The sequence below is a fragment of the Heteronotia binoei genome, chromosome 20, assembly GCF_032191835.1.
Source record: "Heteronotia binoei isolate CCM8104 ecotype False Entrance Well chromosome 20, APGP_CSIRO_Hbin_v1, whole genome shotgun sequence".
NCBI lineage: Eukaryota > Metazoa > Chordata > Lepidosauria > Squamata > Gekkonidae > Heteronotia > Heteronotia binoei.
Window position 1 is genome coordinate 38,490,951 of NC_083242.1, and position 18,699 is coordinate 38,509,649.

At 54.9% G+C, this 18,699-nt stretch overlaps 1 protein-coding gene across 1 annotated transcript in view; it reads left to right on the forward strand.

Annotated features, from left to right (window-relative positions):
• SRL (sarcalumenin) overlaps positions 1–18,013 on the forward strand; it is a 28,290-nt gene extending 10,277 nt beyond the window's left edge. Inside the window, exons 2-7 of the mRNA XM_060260660.1 lie at positions 7,008–7,106; positions 10,254–10,349; positions 11,778–11,813; positions 13,726–13,842; positions 15,640–15,873; positions 17,059–18,013. Coding sequence (XP_060116643.1) covers positions 7,008–7,106; positions 10,254–10,349; positions 11,778–11,813; positions 13,726–13,842; positions 15,640–15,873; positions 17,059–17,870 — 1,394 coding nt within the window. The 3' untranslated portion in view covers positions 17,871–18,013. The remainder of the gene's footprint in view (positions 1–7,007; positions 7,107–10,253; positions 10,350–11,777; positions 11,814–13,725; positions 13,843–15,639; positions 15,874–17,058) is intronic.
• Positions 18,014–18,699: the final 686 nt, after the last annotated feature.

The following is an 18,699-nucleotide window of genomic DNA, read 5'->3' on the forward strand; positions in this document are numbered from 1 at the left end:
CAGGGCATGGAACCTTTTGCCACCATGTATGAGAGAGGGAGGTGCCAGGTCTCAGCTCTTAAGGTGACTGGTGGGTGCATGTGCAATGGGGTGGGTTGGAACTGTTGGTTTCCCAGATGCGGCTTCTCTAGGCTGGGTGGCATCTGGTGGCATCTGGTGGGTGGCATGATCTGGTGACTGAACATGGGGGGTGGCATCTGGTGGGGTGGCATCTGGTGACTGAACATGGCCTTCCTCCTTCCCCTTTGCCACCTGCACCCGTTGTGTCCTCCAGCCTTGTCCTTTGCTCTAAGGCTGCCTCGGAACCGCCCATTAGGGGCTTGGCATCAGGTGGCCAGGAGGGGAGTGGCGGCAGGCATGGGAGGTCTCCTGGAAATTCCCTCCCCCCACCCCCCGCGGGCCCCAGGCAGGAAGTCACCCAGGGCCAGAGGGCTGGCATTCTTGGCACAGGGCACAGACTCTCTACTGTAGGAGGCGTTCCACTGTGCCTCTCACTGGAGAGTCTGCTTCCGAGGGGCTTGGGGGGGGGGGGCTTGAGATGTAGCTGCCCCTACCTGCAACCTGAGCTTTTTCCTCCCACAGAGTAGACCCAGGGAAGGTGGGGGTTGCCTTTGGAGCCCCTCCAAGCTGTGGAGGCCTTAAGGGGGAGGGAGGGAGTTTCTGTGGTGGCTCCCTCCCGGCAGACTCTCCCCCTCCCTGGCTGCCCGAGGGTGTATTTTTAGTCCGCTGAGGGCAGGAGGCTGCTGAGTGCTAAGCCCCTAACCTTCAGCCCATTTTGCCGCAGGGAGCTCATCTGTTTGCCATCTGCAGATCAGCACAATTCGGCCGCTCCGTGTATTTCAAGGCACTGGCTTTGGGGGTGAGGAGGGAAGGAAGGAGAGTTCCTTATATGACGCCGCCGGGAAGGTCACCGGAAGGGAGGCTGCTGGCCAAGCCTACAAGAAGAAGCCCATTCTCCCACGCGGGAGACCCTGGGCTGGGCCGCTGCCGGGGGGGGGGGGGGGCTCTCCAGGGCAGAGAAACCCTCCTTCGCCTCCACCCACCAAGGCCGCTCAAGGCCCAGCGATGTCTTGGAAGGAGCTGCCTGAGAAGCAGCCCGCCCTGGGAGGTGGGGGGGCTGGGGCTGGCATCCCCCCAGGTGCCCTTGAGCAGCCAGGCAGCCCTATGGGTGGACCAGGCAGGTGGGAGGAGGCGACTGCTTCTGTGGATGAGAGCCTGTCTTTTCCCATGGGGAGGCGGGGCTGAAGAGAGCACCAACCCCAGGAGACCAGGGCTCCCTGGACCAAAGAAGGTGTGTGCTTTGAACTCACTGGGCTCTGAAGGCATGGCCACCCCTCCGCTCCCCACCCTGGGGAGAGCCTCCTCTGCTGCATCCTGCCAGCAATGGAATCAGGGCAGTCTCAATGCCAAGGCCACAGTTCTCTTCTTTCAGACGGTGGTCCCTCTTGGCTGGGCTGCACGAGAGGTTTCCAGTTATGGGTGCCCAGGTGCAAAAGGGGGAGCTCAAGGTTGGGAAATACCTGGAAATGGGGGGGGGGGGGAGGGAGGGGAGGGGCCTCACTCAGCAGGGCACACTGCTGCAGCATCCACTCCCCAAAGCTGGTGTTTTCTTCAGGGGGACTGATATCGGTTGTCTGGAGCTCAGTTATGATATCAGGAGGCCTCCAGGCCCTACTTGGAGGTTGGCAGCCCTCGAAGAAAGCTTTCCTGGGATCTTTGCAAAGGCCCTTCCTTTCCGGGGGGGGGGGGGGGGGAGGCCTGCAGAGGCTTCCTTGCCAGTCTTTCAGGAGGAGTGGGAAACGAAGGGGTGGGGCTGTGAGCCAAGGGCAGCCGTCTCCTCCCTGGGGCTCCTGCTCTCTGGGCAGACGGGGAGGGGGCAGGAAAGCAGTGGTCCCGCTGGCTGCTCCATGCAGCTCCTGTGTCACCCTCGCTCAAGCACAGGGTCCCTGGCCTGGTGCCCGCGGGCACTGTGGTCCTTGCTGACACCTTGCCTGGTGCCTGGCAGGTGCTTTTAGAAAGTGGGCGGGCTCTCACTCAGCAGGCCTCCTGACTGGTCAAGGGGGATCCAGTTGGCTTGGCAGGTTAAAAATCACTCTTCCACCAGGACCTGCCGCTACCACTGTTGGTTTCATTCTCTCTCTCTCTCCTCTTTCTCAGTGTATTTTTTTTAAACTACCCCTCTTTTCCCACGGACTTGGGCTCCCTCTGTGTGGTTGGCTCTACCTCATGTGGCAGCCATTTTGGGATTGGCTCTGCGGCAGCCATTTTGTTTGGGGATCCCTGGCCTAGAGAGCTGTGGAGCATCTGGGTTATGCCTCTGAAATGTGGAGGAAGGGAGAAAGAGATGACGGGCGGGCCTCCTGGCCTACGGAGAGGCTTCCGGGAGGGGGGAGCACTCTGCCACGCCCAGCTAAGGCTCCTCGCCTGCTGGCAGCTGTCCTCTGTGCCCCTGGGGCTGGGATGGGGACTCTGCACTGCGGATCCCCCCTGGACAGGCCTCAGGCTGGCTTCTCTTGTGGACTCTCCTGGTTTGGAATTTCAGCCTCTTCAACGCTGCCTTCTGCTGTCCTGCTCTTAGAACCCCTATCCCCACCCTCATTCCCCTGGCTTCTTCGTTTGCCCGCTTTGCCCTGCTGGTGACCAGACGGGCATGAAACTCTACAGAGTTCCCACACACACACACACACTGGAGTGCAGCTGGGTGGGCCGGGAGCCTCGCTCAGGAGAGATCTGCTCCGCCTTCTCTGTGTCCCCTTTAGCAGCAACAGCAGCCGCACCTGTTTGCAGCAAGCAGTTTATTGCTAGCAGCAGGAGAAGCAAGCTAGGTGCCAAGGCGGTTGTAAGGGAGTGGATTGCAAAAGGTATTTGTAAGAGCCTCAAAATGTGCTTCGGCTTCAGCATCCCTTTAATTGGAAAGCCCCTTCCCACCCACTCCCCCCCCCCGTGCAAGACAGAGCCCAGGCTGGTCTTGAAGCGAGGGGGCCGACCCAACTGACTGATCATGTTCTGACACTTTAGAACTGCAAGTCTCTGCCCCGGATGGCGCAGAAGATGCTGCCCGCTTGGCGGAGGGCCGCTTGTTGCACGGAGACCCAAGCCTGACCCAGAAGGAGGAGGGGATCCTCTATGGCGACACCACACAGCTTCTGGGGAAGGGGCTCCTCCTCCAGCACGCAGCCAGCCCCCAGGATGCCCCACATGGAGAGCCCCAGGCCGCTGCCACCGCAGGTGCTGATCCGGAGGCCCAGGCTGGCACCATCTCGGAAGAGAGCCCTGCCATGGGGCCCAGCCCAGAGGCACGAGGAGAGAGGGGAGGCAGCCCAGGCAAGCCAGAGGCCTTGGAGGAGGAGGAGCAGGGAGGCGGGGTCCAGCTGCATCCGGGGCACAGGGAAGACCCTCTTCTGGGAAGAAGCACAGAAACCCCCGAGAGCCTGCGCCAGTCCTCAGAGGCCAGAGGGGGACTGTCTGCCCAGAACACCCAGGTGGCAGACTTGGGTGAAGATCCTGGAGGTGAATCTGGGGCAGGAAATCTGAATCTTAGCCCCACCTCCTCCCCCATGGAGACCCTCTTGGAGGCAGCAGCGGGTGCCGCCCTGCAGGACACGGAGGAAGAGGCCGGAGGTGGGGAAGCCCCGGAGTCTCTGGAGGCAGGAGGAGAAGGTTCTAGAGCGGAAGGGGGCATCAGCCCGGGTGAGAGACAGACAGAGAGCGGGACAATGGAGGATCCTGAGCAGGCTAAGGTGTTAGTGGAGGAAGAGGAGGAAGTCGCTGCTGTGGTGAGGGAAGGGCTTGCAACCCCAGCCAACGAAGAAGATGATTCTGAGGCAGAGGAAGTAGGAAAGGAAGTGGCAGCAGAAGAGATTTCTGATGAGGAGGAAAGCAACGTTGCCCCTGGAGATGGAGGAGATCCCGAAGAGGAGGAGAAAGAAGAAGAAGAAGAAGAAGACGCGGAAGTCCCACCCAGCAGGGATGCTAGCCCAGAGCCAGCTTCGGGGGCAGAGCTCCAGCCTGAAGAGGGAGGCCTCCGTGAAGCTGCAACAGAGCCTGGGCTGCCTGGCCATGGGGACGCCTTCCAGAGAGTTGACGGGACCCCCTCTGATGACAGCAACCCTGCCCTGGCTGTGGATCCTGCGGCCAAAGCAGTCAACCCACCAGTCGGCACTCCTGTGCAGCTCTCCCAGAGAGGTTCTATCTGTCTCCCTCCCTCCCTCCCTCCCAGCACGCCTAGTCTGGATGCCCCTGTTAGCAGCCCCCTGCGTAATGTTGTGGCTCACTAGCATGATCTGGGCAGAGGGGTCCGGGAAGGGGTCGGAGAGGGGATGGGGTCTGCCTCTGTGCAGTCATTTTCCAGTTGCTGGCTGGAGCTTCACAACAACCAAGGGCAAAGCAGCTGGCTTGTGTCCACACAGTCTTGCCTTTGGGTGGAGAGGAGAAAATGTGGACATCCAAGAGTGTCCTTGGCCAGTTCCAAGCTCCAACTATCGGCTGAGAGCAGTCTGTTCTCCCCAGAATAACCCGTTGGCTTTCTAAGGGGGCAGTAACACTATGGGGAATTTCTGAGGTTTCCAGCATGTGAACCCCTCTCTCTTCTCTCATTTATCTCTACTAATAGCCCTCTTCCTAGGCCAATCTGACAGTTTTCTCACCAGCTGCAAGTGCAGATGGGCAACCATCTCTCTTTGGTCTCAGGCTGAACTCAGATTAGGTCCGATGAACGTTTTCTCTTATCTGGTATTTCCCATCTCCATTTAACAAACATCTTTCTAGCCGAATTGTGTTTTTTTTCACATCTAAGATTATCCTTAGATAAACCCTCTTTCTGACCTAGATTCTCTTCTAGCAGCTAAATCTTCACACTTATAGGCATCAAGTGATTTTAAATGCTTCAAACAGTGTAGAATGACCTAGACCTTTCATGGGATGTTTTCATAAGGGGACCAGTTGTAAATTTTTCTACAACACTCGTATTGTGAGAAAGGGAGAAAAGTACTTATTTCTCTACCTTCTCTATCTCATGCATAATCTTGTAAACCTCTATCATGTCACCCCGCTGTCGACGTTTCTCCAAGCTAAAGAGCCCCAAGCGGTTTAACCTTCTTTCATACGGAAAGTGTTCCAACCCTTTAATCATTCTAGTTGCCCTTTTCTGCACTTTTTCCAATGCTATAATATCTTTTTTGAGGTGCAGTGACCAGAATTGTACACAGTATTCCAAATGAGGCCGCACCATAGATTTAAACAGGGCATTATGATACTGGCTGATTTGTGTTCAATTCCCCTCCTAATAATTCCCAGCATGGCGTTGGCCTTTTTTATTGCAGTCACACACTGTCTCGACATTTTCAGCGAGTTCTCTACCACGACCCCAAGAACAAGACTTAAATCTTAATCCTGAGGCTGATGGGGACTGCACACGGTTTCTAACCCCAAAGGAAACTTCTCTAGCATCCTTACAAAGGGGTTCCAGGAGTTCACCATGTCTGTTGGGCCCTCTGATTGCAAAGGAGTAGATGTGTTAGTGTGACAAAAGTCCACTGAGGGTACCTTAAAGACCTCCCAGCGTACATTTCAATACGAGCTTTCTTGAGTGACGTCTCAGTTCCTTGGATATGCTGAGCAGGGACTTATCTGGAAATGGGCATTGCTAGTCTTTAAGGTGTTCCACTGGGCTTTTGTTTCCTTGTAATCCTCTAACGCCCTGGCTGTCTTCCAGTCTGAGTTGGAAAACGGAGGTTGTTGCTGTCCTCTGAAGACAGTTGCTGTCATTCCTCTCAGAAGAATTCTTTGCAGGGGCATTGCACAAATTCCACATGTCGGGGATCGGGTGATCACCTGTCGTTGGCCGTGGGGGCAGTGGGAAGGGACCCCTCCTTTGTGCATACTGCACTTGGACACAAAGCTGATGCCCAAGGGTAACCAGAGCTGAGACCACTAATCTCTATTTGGGGGGAGGGGGCTGTGGGAGGCTATCCGCCGCCTAGCGAGGGGCTGAGCTCAAGTCCTAGCTGGCAGTACAGATCTGCACAGCACCCTGGCTGAGCCCCACAGAAGAGGAACTGTGTCAAGGGGAGCAGTTCCGCCAAAGAGTTACCAAAGGCCTGGTTTTTCTGTGGAAAAGGCTGAATCGCATGTGCCCGTATCGGTCCTAGAAGGGAGATGGGAGAAGGGGCGTCTTTTCATCTGTCCTCAGTCAATCAGCCAGGGAAACCTCATTGCTGGCAGATGAATACCCGCGTGCTTGTCATTGCTGGCTGCCTGGCTCAGGCGCTCTACGTGGGTCTGTCGGGTGAGTTCCATGCCAGCCCTGAAGCAACTGGCTTGTGAGAAGCCATGGGAATGTTAGGCTTTCTGAAGAGGCAGCCAGATTCCGTGCCCCAGAGGTGGGAAATGTCCCTGAGGCATTTAATGGAGCAAGTGAGTGTCCTGTGAGGGTTTGGGGCCTCGTCTATCATCCCTACAGGCTGTGCTCCCATTCAAGGACAGCCCTTGAGTTTGGCTAGCTGTGTGTGGCTGTGAGTCCAAAACGCCCGTTCTCTGGCAGTGCCTGGTCTGCAGTCTAACTAGTTGGGTTTGATCTAGTCAGGCCCCCAAAGGGGTCCTGGAGAAAATGTCCTCTGGCCTGCCATTCGTGCTCTGTCCTGGGACAACTCTGGCTGCCTCTCTTCCACATGTGTGCGCACACACACACACACACACAGAGGCATGCCTTGCCACCGACTGTGCAGTCGAAGTGCTGCAGTTTCTAAATTTAGGAAATGCTTCCTCCAGCAGCTGCTGGCCCCTTGCCGGGCCAAAAGCTCCAGTCCCACGTGGCAGCACTGGGAATCCTCCCATGGGGGCAGGCAGGGGAGGGGGAATGCCTGCATAGGGGAAACAGCCCACGGTGTCAAAGATGTGCCTGATGTGGGGAAGCTTGCTCCCCTTTGCCAGCTGCCATGGCATCCCTGCTCTCTTTTGCATGGCCCGTGGGCTGAGTCTCTCTCTCTCTCTGTCTCCGCTCTCCCCAGAAGAAGCAGAGGACGCCAGGGAAACTGCCTTGAGGGATCGCTCCCATATCGAGAACACCTTGAAGCTGAAAGAGGATAAGCCCATCGATGACTACTCAGGTACCAGTGCGCGCGCGTGTGTGTGTGTGAGAGAGAGAGAGCGCACATCTGCTGTGTCTGGGTAGCCACACTTGAATCGCTGCCGTTGCTCCAGGGAATCTAGGGCCAGACCCAGCCCTTCAGCCAGGGGTGTGTCAGAGTGTGCCAGCAGGGGCTCCCAGCAGGGCCCTGCTCTCCCTCCAACCCCCCCTGCCCCAGAATCCAATGAGGGTCCCACCTCTCCCTCCTGGCCTGGAGCCCCAGTGGGCTGGGTCAGCAAGGTAAGCTCCTAGAGCCCCACACACGCTCTGGGAGCTGATGGATGCCTGCCCTCCTTCCCTCCCGCTCAGAGGAGTTGCCCCTGACCCGCATGTCTGGAGGGCAGCCCCTTTCTGCCTCCCCCTCAGCCTCCTCAGGGGGCTGCTGTGGCCATCTCCCATGGAGGAGAGGAGTGAGTGGGTGGGGGCTCCCTGGGATAAACCTCCCTTCACACTCCTGGCACTTCTGGCTTTGCCACTTTTGGCCACTGGGTGTCCCCCTTGGCTCAGAGGCCACCTTGGCTGGAGCCAGGAGGGCCGTGGTGAGGCCAGAAGCAGGCTGCCTTCCTGTCTGAGGCGGAATGGCCCTGGTTGGCACCCAGCTTGCTTGGGAACTGTGCCCAGACTCTGCAGCCCTCCAGACACGCTCAGTCTTCTTGGGGGAAGGACTCAGTCAGGAGGCATATGTAGGGCCCTCTGGCTTATGCCAGTGCTCCCCATGGGATGCCAGAGGACATCAGACGGGGCAGCAGCTGGGAGCTGATGTGGTCCCACTCCTTGGAGAGCAGTGTTGGAGGACTCCTCAGGGGACAGGCAGGGAGTTGGCGGTGAGGGATAGACATAAGAACATCAGAGAAGCCATGTTGGATCAGGCCAATGGCCCATCCAGTCCAGCACTCTGTGTCACACAGTGGCCAAAAAAAACAGGTACCATCAGGAGGTCCATCAGTGGGGCCAGGACACTAGAAGCCCTCCTGCTGTAGTCCACCCAAGCACCAAGAATACAGAGCATCACTGCCCCAGACAGAGAGTTCCAACAATAGGCTGTGGTTAATAGCCACTGATGGACCTCTGCTCCATATCTTTATCCAATCCCCTCTTGAAGCTGTCTATGCTTGTAGCCGCCACCATCTCCTGTCTTTGGTTGTAGCCACCACCACCTCCTGTCTTTGCTTGTAGCCGCCACCACCTAGTCTTTGCTTGTAGCCGCCACCACCTCCTGTCTTTGCTTGTAGCCACCACCACCTCCTGTCGTTACTTGTAGCCACCACCACAACCTCCTGTCTATGCTTGTAGCCGCCACCACCTCCTGTCTTTGCTTGTAGCCACCACCACCTCCTGTCTTTGCTTGTAGCCACCACCACAACCTCCTGTCTATGCTTGTAGCCGCCATCACCTCTTGTCTTTGCTTGTAGCCGCCAACACCTCCTGTCTTTGCTTGTAGCCGCCACCACCTGCTGTCTTTGCTTCTAGCCACCACCTCCTGTCTTTGCTTGTAGCCACCACCACCTCCTGTCTATGCTTGTAGCCGCCACCACCTCCTGTCTATGCTTGTAGCCGCCACCACCTCCTGTCTATGCTTGTAGCCGCCACCACCTCCTGTCTATGCTTGTAGCCGCCACCACCTCCTGTCTATGCTTGTAGCCGCCACCACCTCCTGTCTATGCTTGTAGCCGCCACCACCTCCTGTCTATGCTTGTAGCCGCCACCACCTCCTGTCTTTGCTTGTAGCCGCCACCACCTCCTGTCTTTGCTTGTAGCCGCCACCACCTCCTGTTTTTGCTTGTAGACACCACCACAACCTCCTGTCTATGCTTGTAGCCGCCACCACCTCCTGTCTTTGCTTGTAGCCGCCACAACCTCCTATCTTTTCTTGTAGACACCACCAACTCGTCTTTACTTGTAGCCACCACCACAACCTCCTTTCTATGCTTATAGCTGCCACCACCTCCTGTCTTTGCTTGTAGCCACCACCACCTCCTGTCTATGCTTGTAGCCCCCACCACCTCCTGTCTATGCTTGTAGCCGCCACCACTTCCTGTCTTTGCTTGTAGCCTCCACCTCCTGTCTTTGCTTGTAGCCGCCACCACCTCCTGTCTTTGCTTGTAGCCGCCACCACCTCCTGTCTTTGTTTGTAGCCGCCACCACCTCCTGTCTTTGCTTGTAGCCACCACCACCACCTCCTGTCTTTGCTTGTAGCCCGCACCACCTCCTGTCTTTGCTTGTAGCCCGCACCACCTCCTGTCTTTGCTTGTAGCCGCCACCACCTCCTGTCTTTGCTTGTAGCCGCCACCACCTCCTTTCTATGCTTGTAGCAGCCACCACCTCCTGTCTATGCTTGTAGCCGCCACCACCTCCTGTCTTTGCTTGTAGCCGCCACCACCTCCTGTCTTTGCTTGTAGCCGCCACCACCTCCTGTCTATGATTGTAGCCCCCACCACCTCCTGTCTTCGCTTGTAGCCCCCACCTCCTCGTGTCTATGCTTGTAGCCCCCACCACCTCCTGTCTATGCTTGTAGCCGCCACCACCTCCTGTCTTCGCTTGTAGCCGCCACCACCTCCTGTCTTTGCTTGTAGCCGCCACCACCTCCTGTCTTCGCTTGTAGCCGCCACCACCTCCTGTCTTCGCTTGTAGCCCCCACCACCTCCTGTCTTCGCTTGTAGCCCCCACCTCCTCGTGTCTATGCTTGTAGCCCCCACCACCTCCTGTCTATGCTTGTAGCCGCCACCACCTCCTGTCTTTGCTTGTAGCCGCCACCACCTCCTGTCTTTGCTTGTAGCCGCCACCACCTCCTGTCTATGATTGTAGCCCCCACCACCTCCTGTCTTCGCTTGTAGCCCCCACCTCCTCGTGTCTATGCTTGTAGCCGCCACCACCTCCTGTCTTTGCTTGTAGCCGCCACCACCTCCTGTCTTCGCTTGTAGCCCCCACCTCCTCGTGTCTATGCTTGTAACCCCCACCACCTCCTGTCTATGCTTGTAAATGTCCCTAGCCGGGAGTCGTGTGTGTGTGTGTGCTTCTGCTTCATCCAAGGGGACTGCTCTTCCAGTCTGGTGCTGGGTGCGAGGTCCGGGCCAGTTAGGGGGGCTGGGCTTTGACTTGGTCCTGTCGCTCTCCTCCTGCCTCACAGCCACCCTGCAGCGCCTGAGGAAGATCTACCACAGCTCCATCAAGCCCTTGGAACAGTCCTACAAGTACAATGAGCTGCGGCAGCATGAGATCACGGGTAAGGCAGGGCGGGGGTGGGGGGCGGGAAGGGTGCATGCTGCCATGCCAGATCTCGAGGCTCGAGGAAGGCATTTTGGAAACCCATGAAGCTGCGAGAGTCACAAGAAGAAATGTGTTCCTCTCCTGGCAGTTCCGTGAAGCGACTTCTCCCATCATTTCTACTCTCCTGGTAACGATCCAGGTGGCAGTGACAATCCTGCTTGCACTGGAGAGATGCGGGCCCATCTCAGGCATATTTACACTATGGAAGAATGCCAGCTTTTTGTGTCTGTTTCACTGCTGTGGCTTTCTTCCAAAGCAACCGGGGGATTTCTTTATTTGTTTAGAAAATGCCTCTGATGCCTCTCCAGAGAACTTGTCCGAGCGAGCTTCGTAGGCTTTAGGAAATGTTTAAATAGTGGAATGAACAGCAGTTGCTTACTCCAGCAGTCAAGCAGGCATTGCGGATAAGGACTAAACTGCTGGAGTCTGAAAGCAGAGCTGGGAAAACAAGGTGATGAGGATTCTCTGTAGTCCCTTCACAGAACTCCAATTCCCAGGATTCCTTGGGGAGAGGATTGCCCAGTCAACCAGTTTGACTCAGTGAGGACTAGGGCTTTTTGCAGACGAGGCTGCCTTTCGCTGCCAGACCTCTGGTGCTAGCTAGCCAAGGTCTTGCTCCTTGAACTGGACATGCCACCATTTGGATGTGGCACCATCTGTGTGCCAAGGAGATGCTCTGTCACTGACCCCAGCCCGGCTCCTGCAGCCCTTCTTGATTCTGGGGCGGCGGTGGTGGGGGGGGGACAGGAAGAAATAGCCATGCAGTGCAGCAAGAAAAGAGGCAAGGTGAAAAGCCATCAGATCAGACAGTGGATGGCTCTAGTCAGCAGGGGGAGGCAAAATGCAGCATGCCTGTTATGACCCCCTTCCCAGACCTCCACCTCAGGCTCCTCAGCCACAGGGGAGCAGGGGTGCTGGCTGCTTGCTTGCCAGTGGCCTTCCCCCACGGCCAGAGGGATGGCAGACGTCAGGTGGCAGAGGCCCAGCCATGGCTGGTGCTTGCAAGGGGCAGCCCCCCATCATTCCTTCTCCCGCTGGATTCCCAGCCTTTCACCCCCTGCTGCACCCCTTTTGCCCCGCCTGAGGGAAGGCGACTGCAGCGTGTGTGTCAGGCCAGCCAGCACCCAGGACAGGCCTTGCATGTGGATTCCTGGGGGGGGCCTGGTTTGATCTGCATGAGAGCCCCGTGGCAGTGGGTGATGTTCCTGATCCGGGGGTGGAGGGGTGGGGAGGCACGAGGATCATCCACCACCATTCCGAAAGCTGTTGCCCGTTTCTAGTTCTGCTTGATTGACAGCTAACCAAGCGTCTCCCCTCAGCCCCTTTCCTTCCTACTCACAGTTGCTTTTTCTCTCCCTGGCCCTCCTCCTCCTGCCTCTACCAGCTTACCCTGGACGCACCTTGGGCTCTTCAGCCACAGGTGGGTATGGCTGCCTGTTCATTGCATGCCAGTGAAGCTTCTCCCAGGTAGCCTCTCCCCACTGGCCGAAGGAACAGACCTCCTCAGTGGCCAGGCCTCCTTCTGGCTGGGGGGCCTGGGAGGAGGCTGCCTTCTGCAACGTACTCTGCGTGGCTGTTGGCCTGCTGCCTGGGCTGTGGCAAGCCCCACTCTGCTGCTGACACACAAGGAGGAGGCAGGGAGACAGTCTGTGGAGGGATCCGGGGAAGCAGCCTCTGTTAGCCAAAGTCTCTTGCACTTGGTTCACTCCAGTGTCATTCAGGAGTGCTTCATCCCTTCTCAGTTTCTTTCACAAATACCAGCTCCGTACAGAACACCTGCTGCCATTTCTTGCCTTCAACTGAGTCAGCCTGGCTGGCAGCAGCTCTTCTGCTGAGCTCTTTCCCATCACAACCTGAAGGGCCAGTTAGGGGGGCAGGGAGCACCAGAGGAAAGGACTTGCAATTATGGGTTTAAATTAAGGGCAGGTAAAACTTTTTGACAGTCAAGAGTTGTTCAACAGTGGAATCAGCTACCGAGAGAGATGGTGAGCTCCCCCTCACTTTGAGCAGCAGCTGGACAGACGCCTGTGGAGGATGCTCGAGGTTGATCCCGGATGACCTTTATGACCCCTTCCAACTCTGGGATTCTATGATCCCTTTAAGTGGAGATGCCAGGGATGGAACCTGGGACCTTCTGCATTCAAAGCCAATGTTCAGGTCCTCTGGGTGCCCCCCCCCACCTTGTCTGACCATCTCCTCCTGTTGATTGCCTCCTATAGTGGTGGAAAGTGCCTTCAAGTCACAGCTGACTTATGGTGACCTTGTAGGGTTTTCAAAGCAAAAATGTTCATTGCTTGGCTCTGCATAGTGACCCTGGACATTGCTGGTGGTTTCCCACCCCAGCACTGGCCAGGGCTGAGCCCGCTTTGCTTCTGAGAGCTGCCAAGATCACCTTCCAGGTGAGAGGGTTTGCCATTAGCAGTGCTGGACCTCCCTGCTGGTCTCTCATCCAAGGACTAGCAAGGGCTGGCGCTGTTTAATTTCTGAAGGTTGAGGAATTGGGCTAGCCTGGGCAATCCTTTTTAGGGCATTTCACCATATAAAAAAGGTCAAGGTAGTCCCCTGTGCAAGCACCAGTTGTTTCCGATTCGGGGGTGACGTCGCATCACGGCGTTTTCACAGCAGACTTTTTACGGGGTGGTTTGCCATTGCCTTCCCTGGTCATCTACACTTCCCCCTGCCCCCACAGCAAGCTGGGTACTCATTTTACCGACCTTGGAAGGATGGAAGGCTGAGTCAACCTTGAGCCGGCTACCTGAATCCAGCTTCCGCCGGGACTGGACTCAGGTCATGAGCAGAGAGCTCGGACTGCAGTACTGCAGCTTTGCCACTGTGCACCACGGGGCTCCTATTTCACCATATAAAGAGCCCCAAATGGTGGCAAGTTCCACTCATGTACACCACTAGCAAAATGAACATCTGGAAATTTTCTTGTGGCACAGCGCAGTGGAGGGATTGCGTCATTCAGGCAGTTGCTCCGGGACTCCTGCAGCTGGGAGCAGCCACTTGTGGCTCAAAGGGGCCAGAAGGCAGTTCGGGGCGGGGGGCACAGCTAGAGACAGACACCCCTGGGGTGGGCTAGTGTAGCTCTCGGAGTCTTTGACAGATGGGGCCATTCCTGCTGATGCGTGCTGGGTGGCTCGCTGTGGTCAGTTTGGGTGTGCATCCTTCTGCCCTGCAATGTCAGAATTGCTGTGATTCTCCTCCGGCTTGCGTTGCCTCTTGGAATGGCTGGTGGAGCTGGGAATGCTCGCGTGAGCTTGGACGGAGCATCCAGACCAGATGCAGGGACGGAGTCTTCTCTGAACCCATCGCTCCCCTCTTCCTTGCAGATGGAGAGATCACTTCCAAGCCAATGGTGCTGTTCCTGGGGCCGTGGAGCGTTGGCAAATCCACCATGATTAACTATCTGCTGGGACTGGACGACACTCCTTATCAGCTCTACACAGGTAGTGGCGCCTTGCAGGTCTTCTCGATGCCTTTCCTTGTTTGTTTCATGGACTCACTGGGGTCTGTCCATGTCCACTGGGGCCAATGGGTCATCTGGACTCCCACGGTTCCAGCCGAAGATTTCCAGGTCTGGGCATGGGGCCGAGGCTAGAGAACTCCCTAGGATGCTGTGTGCTCAGACATTAGGCAGCAAGGCATTGGGACCCTTGTGATGGATCAGTGTGTGCAGTTCCTGGAAAGGTTGGTGGGCGTCTGGCCTTCTCCCTTTGCCAGCTCCGTAGAGTAGGACATTTTGCTTGTTGCTTGTGTTCCTTCCCTCTGGAGCTTCAGGGTCCCTGGGCCAGAGAACACGCCATCCTGGTCTCCCTTTGGGGAGAGTCACCCCAGCTGGACCTGGAAGAACTTTTGTTCTCTTCCTTCCCTCTGGGGGCTTGGCCTGCCTCCTGCTGCCTGAGGGCTGAGGCTTGAAAGATTCCCAGGGGCCGACTGCTCCCCACTTGGCAGACAGAACTAGGAGTACCAGCTTCCTGGCAAAAAATGTCCGCGCCCTTTAACAGAGGCTTAACGGGATGTTATTTATCTCCATATCATTAAAAGCTTCAGCTGCCCAATTGCACACATTAAGGGGCCTCCATTAAAGGGCCAGGAGACTTTTCTCCCAGGCGTTGCTGGCAGCCCAAGATGGAGCCCTCGTCAGCAGGCAGAAGGAATGTGTCCCGTCTGCCTGCCTGCCCTGCATGAAGCCAATTAACTGGAGCAGGGATGACCTTTCCCGCTTTTGCTCCTCCATCCGTCCCTCACTTCCGAGCGCTTTTGATCCACAGTCTCAGCCCAGCAGAGAATTTCTGAATTAAATTAGCCTGTGAAATAAAACCCTTGAGAGGAATTAACTGAGATCGGCCACATGGGCTGCCTCTTCTATACGAGATGGCCGGGCAATCAGGATCTTGGCGCACTGCGCATGTAGAGTCAGCCTAGCCCTAGAAGTGTGGGGTGCCTGGCCTCTAGAGAGAGACTGCCTGTCTCCAGTTGCTTCATGGGCACAAGGTGAATAGTGTTACGGCTGCAGCGGAGGAGAAATCCCCTTCATTTCACGAGGAGAGATGGGGACAACACAAGCTGATGAACGGTCCCTTTACTTCATCCTGAAACGTTGTCCCCAGCCACTTGGAACATGAGACAAGGGGCCAGGGATAAAAACATTTGCTTGTATGTAGAAATGCTCTCTCCATCCTAGAATTCAGTCCCATAACTCAACAGTTGGGATGTTAATTACTTAGTTGGAACCAGGTTGCAAAATTGTACCTGGTAGAAAGGAAGGGTTGGAGGATGAGCTGTCAAGACCCAAGTACAAGATTATTCAGTGTTTATGGATGCTGATCATTCTGGCTGAAGGGGAACAAGAGCCTCTGACACTCGAGTGTTACGTCAAGAGGGACACAGACTGGAACAACCGAATTGCTAGATAGTTTTATCTTCCTCTGGGAGGCAGGGAGAACAAAACCACGCAGATTTGCTAGTGGTAGCAAGCAGTTACTACCCAGTTCAGTTTGGCACATTTCAGGAGTAAGGAAATGGGGCAGCAGCACTGAGCAGAAATTTGGGGTAGCCATTGGGTTTTCTGATCTCCTGGCCCCTGAGGGAGTGGGGATTATGAGTCCCTTCCTTTGCAGCCTGTTCATAGCAAAGACTGCTTTAAAGAAATCTTGTGGGAAGGCCGGCCACTGCAAATGACTGGGCCTTCTCTCTCCAGGAAGCTGAGCGTTTGCATTTGTTGTCTCCTCACCCACGAACAGGAGCAGAGCCGACCACCTCAGAGTTCACTGTCATCATGCACGGCCCCAAGCTGAAGACCATCGAAGGGATTGTCATGGCTGCTGACAGCGCTCGCTCCTTCTCCCCACTTGAGAAGTTTGGACAGAACTTTCTGGAGAAGCTGATCGGGATTGAGGTCCCACATAAGCTTTTGGAGAGGGTGACCTTCGTGGACACCCCTGGGATCATTGAGAACCGGAAGCAGCAGGAGCGAGGTAATTGTCCAGTTTCTTTGAATGTTCCGAGGACTCCGAGAGGGAGCTAAAGAGAGGGGTAAAATGGGAGGCTTTTCCTGATATTACTCCTGCAGTTAAATCAGGATCTCCATCGATCGTTTTAAAAAAATACTAACATGCCACTGATTTCAGGATTAAATATTTAAATTCTGATTCAAGTTCTGAATGTTTCACAAGCAGGTACAACTCTAAAATCCACTCAAAGACATCGTAAGGGTTCTCGCTTCTCTGATCTCCACCACTTCTTGGTAGCATGGCCCACACAGCTGCCCATTCAGATACCCGGGAGTGTTGCCAGTCTACCTAAGCACATATGGGCAAGAATTGTAGGTCCAGATATTCCTTGCAGAGAACGGAGAGCGAATTTCAGATGCACTCCTGGGCTTTTGGTGTGTTTAAATTTAGGAGGGACACAGTACAGTTTTTTAATCCACAGGCTGAATTAGATGCTCAACAGGAATATTCATGTGTATTGAAAATGCCAGAGTGGAAATGCAAGAGCATACAAAACAACTGTGGAATATGAATTTTGTATGTTCTTGCTCCTTACTGTGGTACTCTAGGATGGCTAATCTGCTTAGAGTGGAAACGCAGGCTATGATGGTGGGAACTGTAAGGAGTCTTATGGTGGGTTTTGGTGCTGGAGAAATGCAGGCAGAGAAAAAGCATGAAGAGCTACAATAGAATGTCACTGATGCAGATGATATTTTTGCAAAATTTCTGGTTTCACAGCATGCTATGTATGTATTTAATACCTAAAATTTGATGGACAATAGCACTCACATGTGAATGTTGTCAATAGCTAAGAATACTTATATTAATTTTCCCACTTTCTGGACAGATAGTCACAAAATCCATTTGATATTATCAATAACCATAGGGAATGGCTTATGCACCCAATTCTGGTAATTTGCTGATAAAATCTACATCAGTGAGACATCACGGACTGACCAAACAATTCCTATTAGTTCTCTTCTGCATTTCAGCTTCTCCCTTGCGGCCTAGCAATCCACCAAGGTAGGATGGTGTTTTTCTACGGGCTCAGGTTCAGAGATAGAGAAGATTGAGTTCCCAGTAATGTGGAACTGAGGCTAGCTGGACTTCTTCACATTCCAACCAGGGCATGAGCTCCACATCCTTTGACCTCTTCCTCCTTTCCCACAGGGTACCCATTCAATGACGTCTGCCAGTGGTTCATCGACAGAGCTGACCTCATTTTTGTGGTGTTTGACCCCACCAAGCTGGACGTGGGGCTGGAGCTGGAGATGCTGTTTCGCCAGCTGAAGGGCCGCGAGTCTCAGATCAGAATAATTCTGAACAAGGCAGACAGCCTGGCCACCCAGGAGCTCATGCGAGTCTATGGGGCCTTGTTTTGGAGCCTGGCCCCACTGATCAATGTCACGGAGCCCCCGCGGGTTTATGTCAGCTCCTTTTGGGCTCAGGACTACCAGCCGGACACTCACAGAGACCTTTTCCTAAAAGAAGAGATCTCGCTCCTGGAAGACCTCAACCAGGTGATTGAAAACCGGCTGGAGAACAAGATTGCCTTCATCCGCCAGCATGCTATCAGGGTCCGGATCCACGCGCTCCTCGTTGACCGCTACTTGCAAACCTATAAGGATAAAATGACCTTCTTCAGCGATGGAGAACTAGTGTTCAAGGACATAGTGGAGGATCCAGACAAATTCTACATCTTCAAGTCTATTCTGGCCAAGACCAATGTCAGCAAGTTTGACCTCCCTAATCGTGAGGCCTACAAGGACTTCTTTGGGATCAACCCGATCAGCTCCTTCAAGCTCCTCGCCCAGCAGTGCTCCTACATGGGAGGCTGTTTCCTGGAGAAGATCGAAAGGGCCATCACCCATGACCTGCCTGACCTCTTGGGTAGCGTAGGCCTGGGGAAAAAGCCCAGCGTCCTCTCCTGTGACACCACAGGGTGTGGGGAAACGCCAAAGAACCGTTACAAGAAACATTAACGGGGCTGTTCCATGTAGCCACCAGTTCCTTTGCTCCTGTGGGTGAATGAGCTTATGTCTTATCTGTCCAAGATGCCGAGGTTTGTTAACCCTTCCAATGCCACACTGACAAGAGCTAATATACAAGGAGGAGTTGAAGGCCCTGGCAGGGAGGTTGGGGGGAAGAGAATGAAAACACTGTGAATTCATGGCTTCTCATTGCTTGTTGTTTTAAATGGGAGATCATATTGTAAAGTTCTTGGTGCAAAGGGTGGGTTGTGTCTGTAGAGGAGGATGCTCACCCTTGGGGATACTCAGCATACCGGCAGGAGAAAGCATGTAGCGAGAGAGGACAGCCCTTTCACAGCCTGCATTCAGTTCCTGTGGCAGATTAACAATCACAATCGCCCAGCCTCTCCTTTTGGGTCATAATCACCCACCCTTACTCTTCGTGGGCATGCCCCTTCTCCCCAGCTGCATCTCAGCCTCCCCCAGTGTATCCGGACAGACGGAATCCATCCTGCCTTTTAATTTGGGTCCAGCCCTATTTGTAAATACTATGATTTTTAAAAAGTGAGAAATATTCTGGCACAGGTCGGAGTCCCAGGCACTTTCACTAGAAACACATTTAATTGGAGTTCCATTGGGTCTGGGAAGGTGTGCAGGCACAGGAATCTGCCGGTGCCTACACAATGTTGTGAGTCTTAGTACCTCCTCCACTAGGGTGCAACATGTTCATAACGTCTGCTTGTCATTTGAGGGCCTTTGTGGTGCTGGAAGCCTTCTGCGACCCATTGTCCCGCTTGCTGCCTCTTCAGCTTGTCTGCAAGCTGCTTAGTTGTGCGGTGAA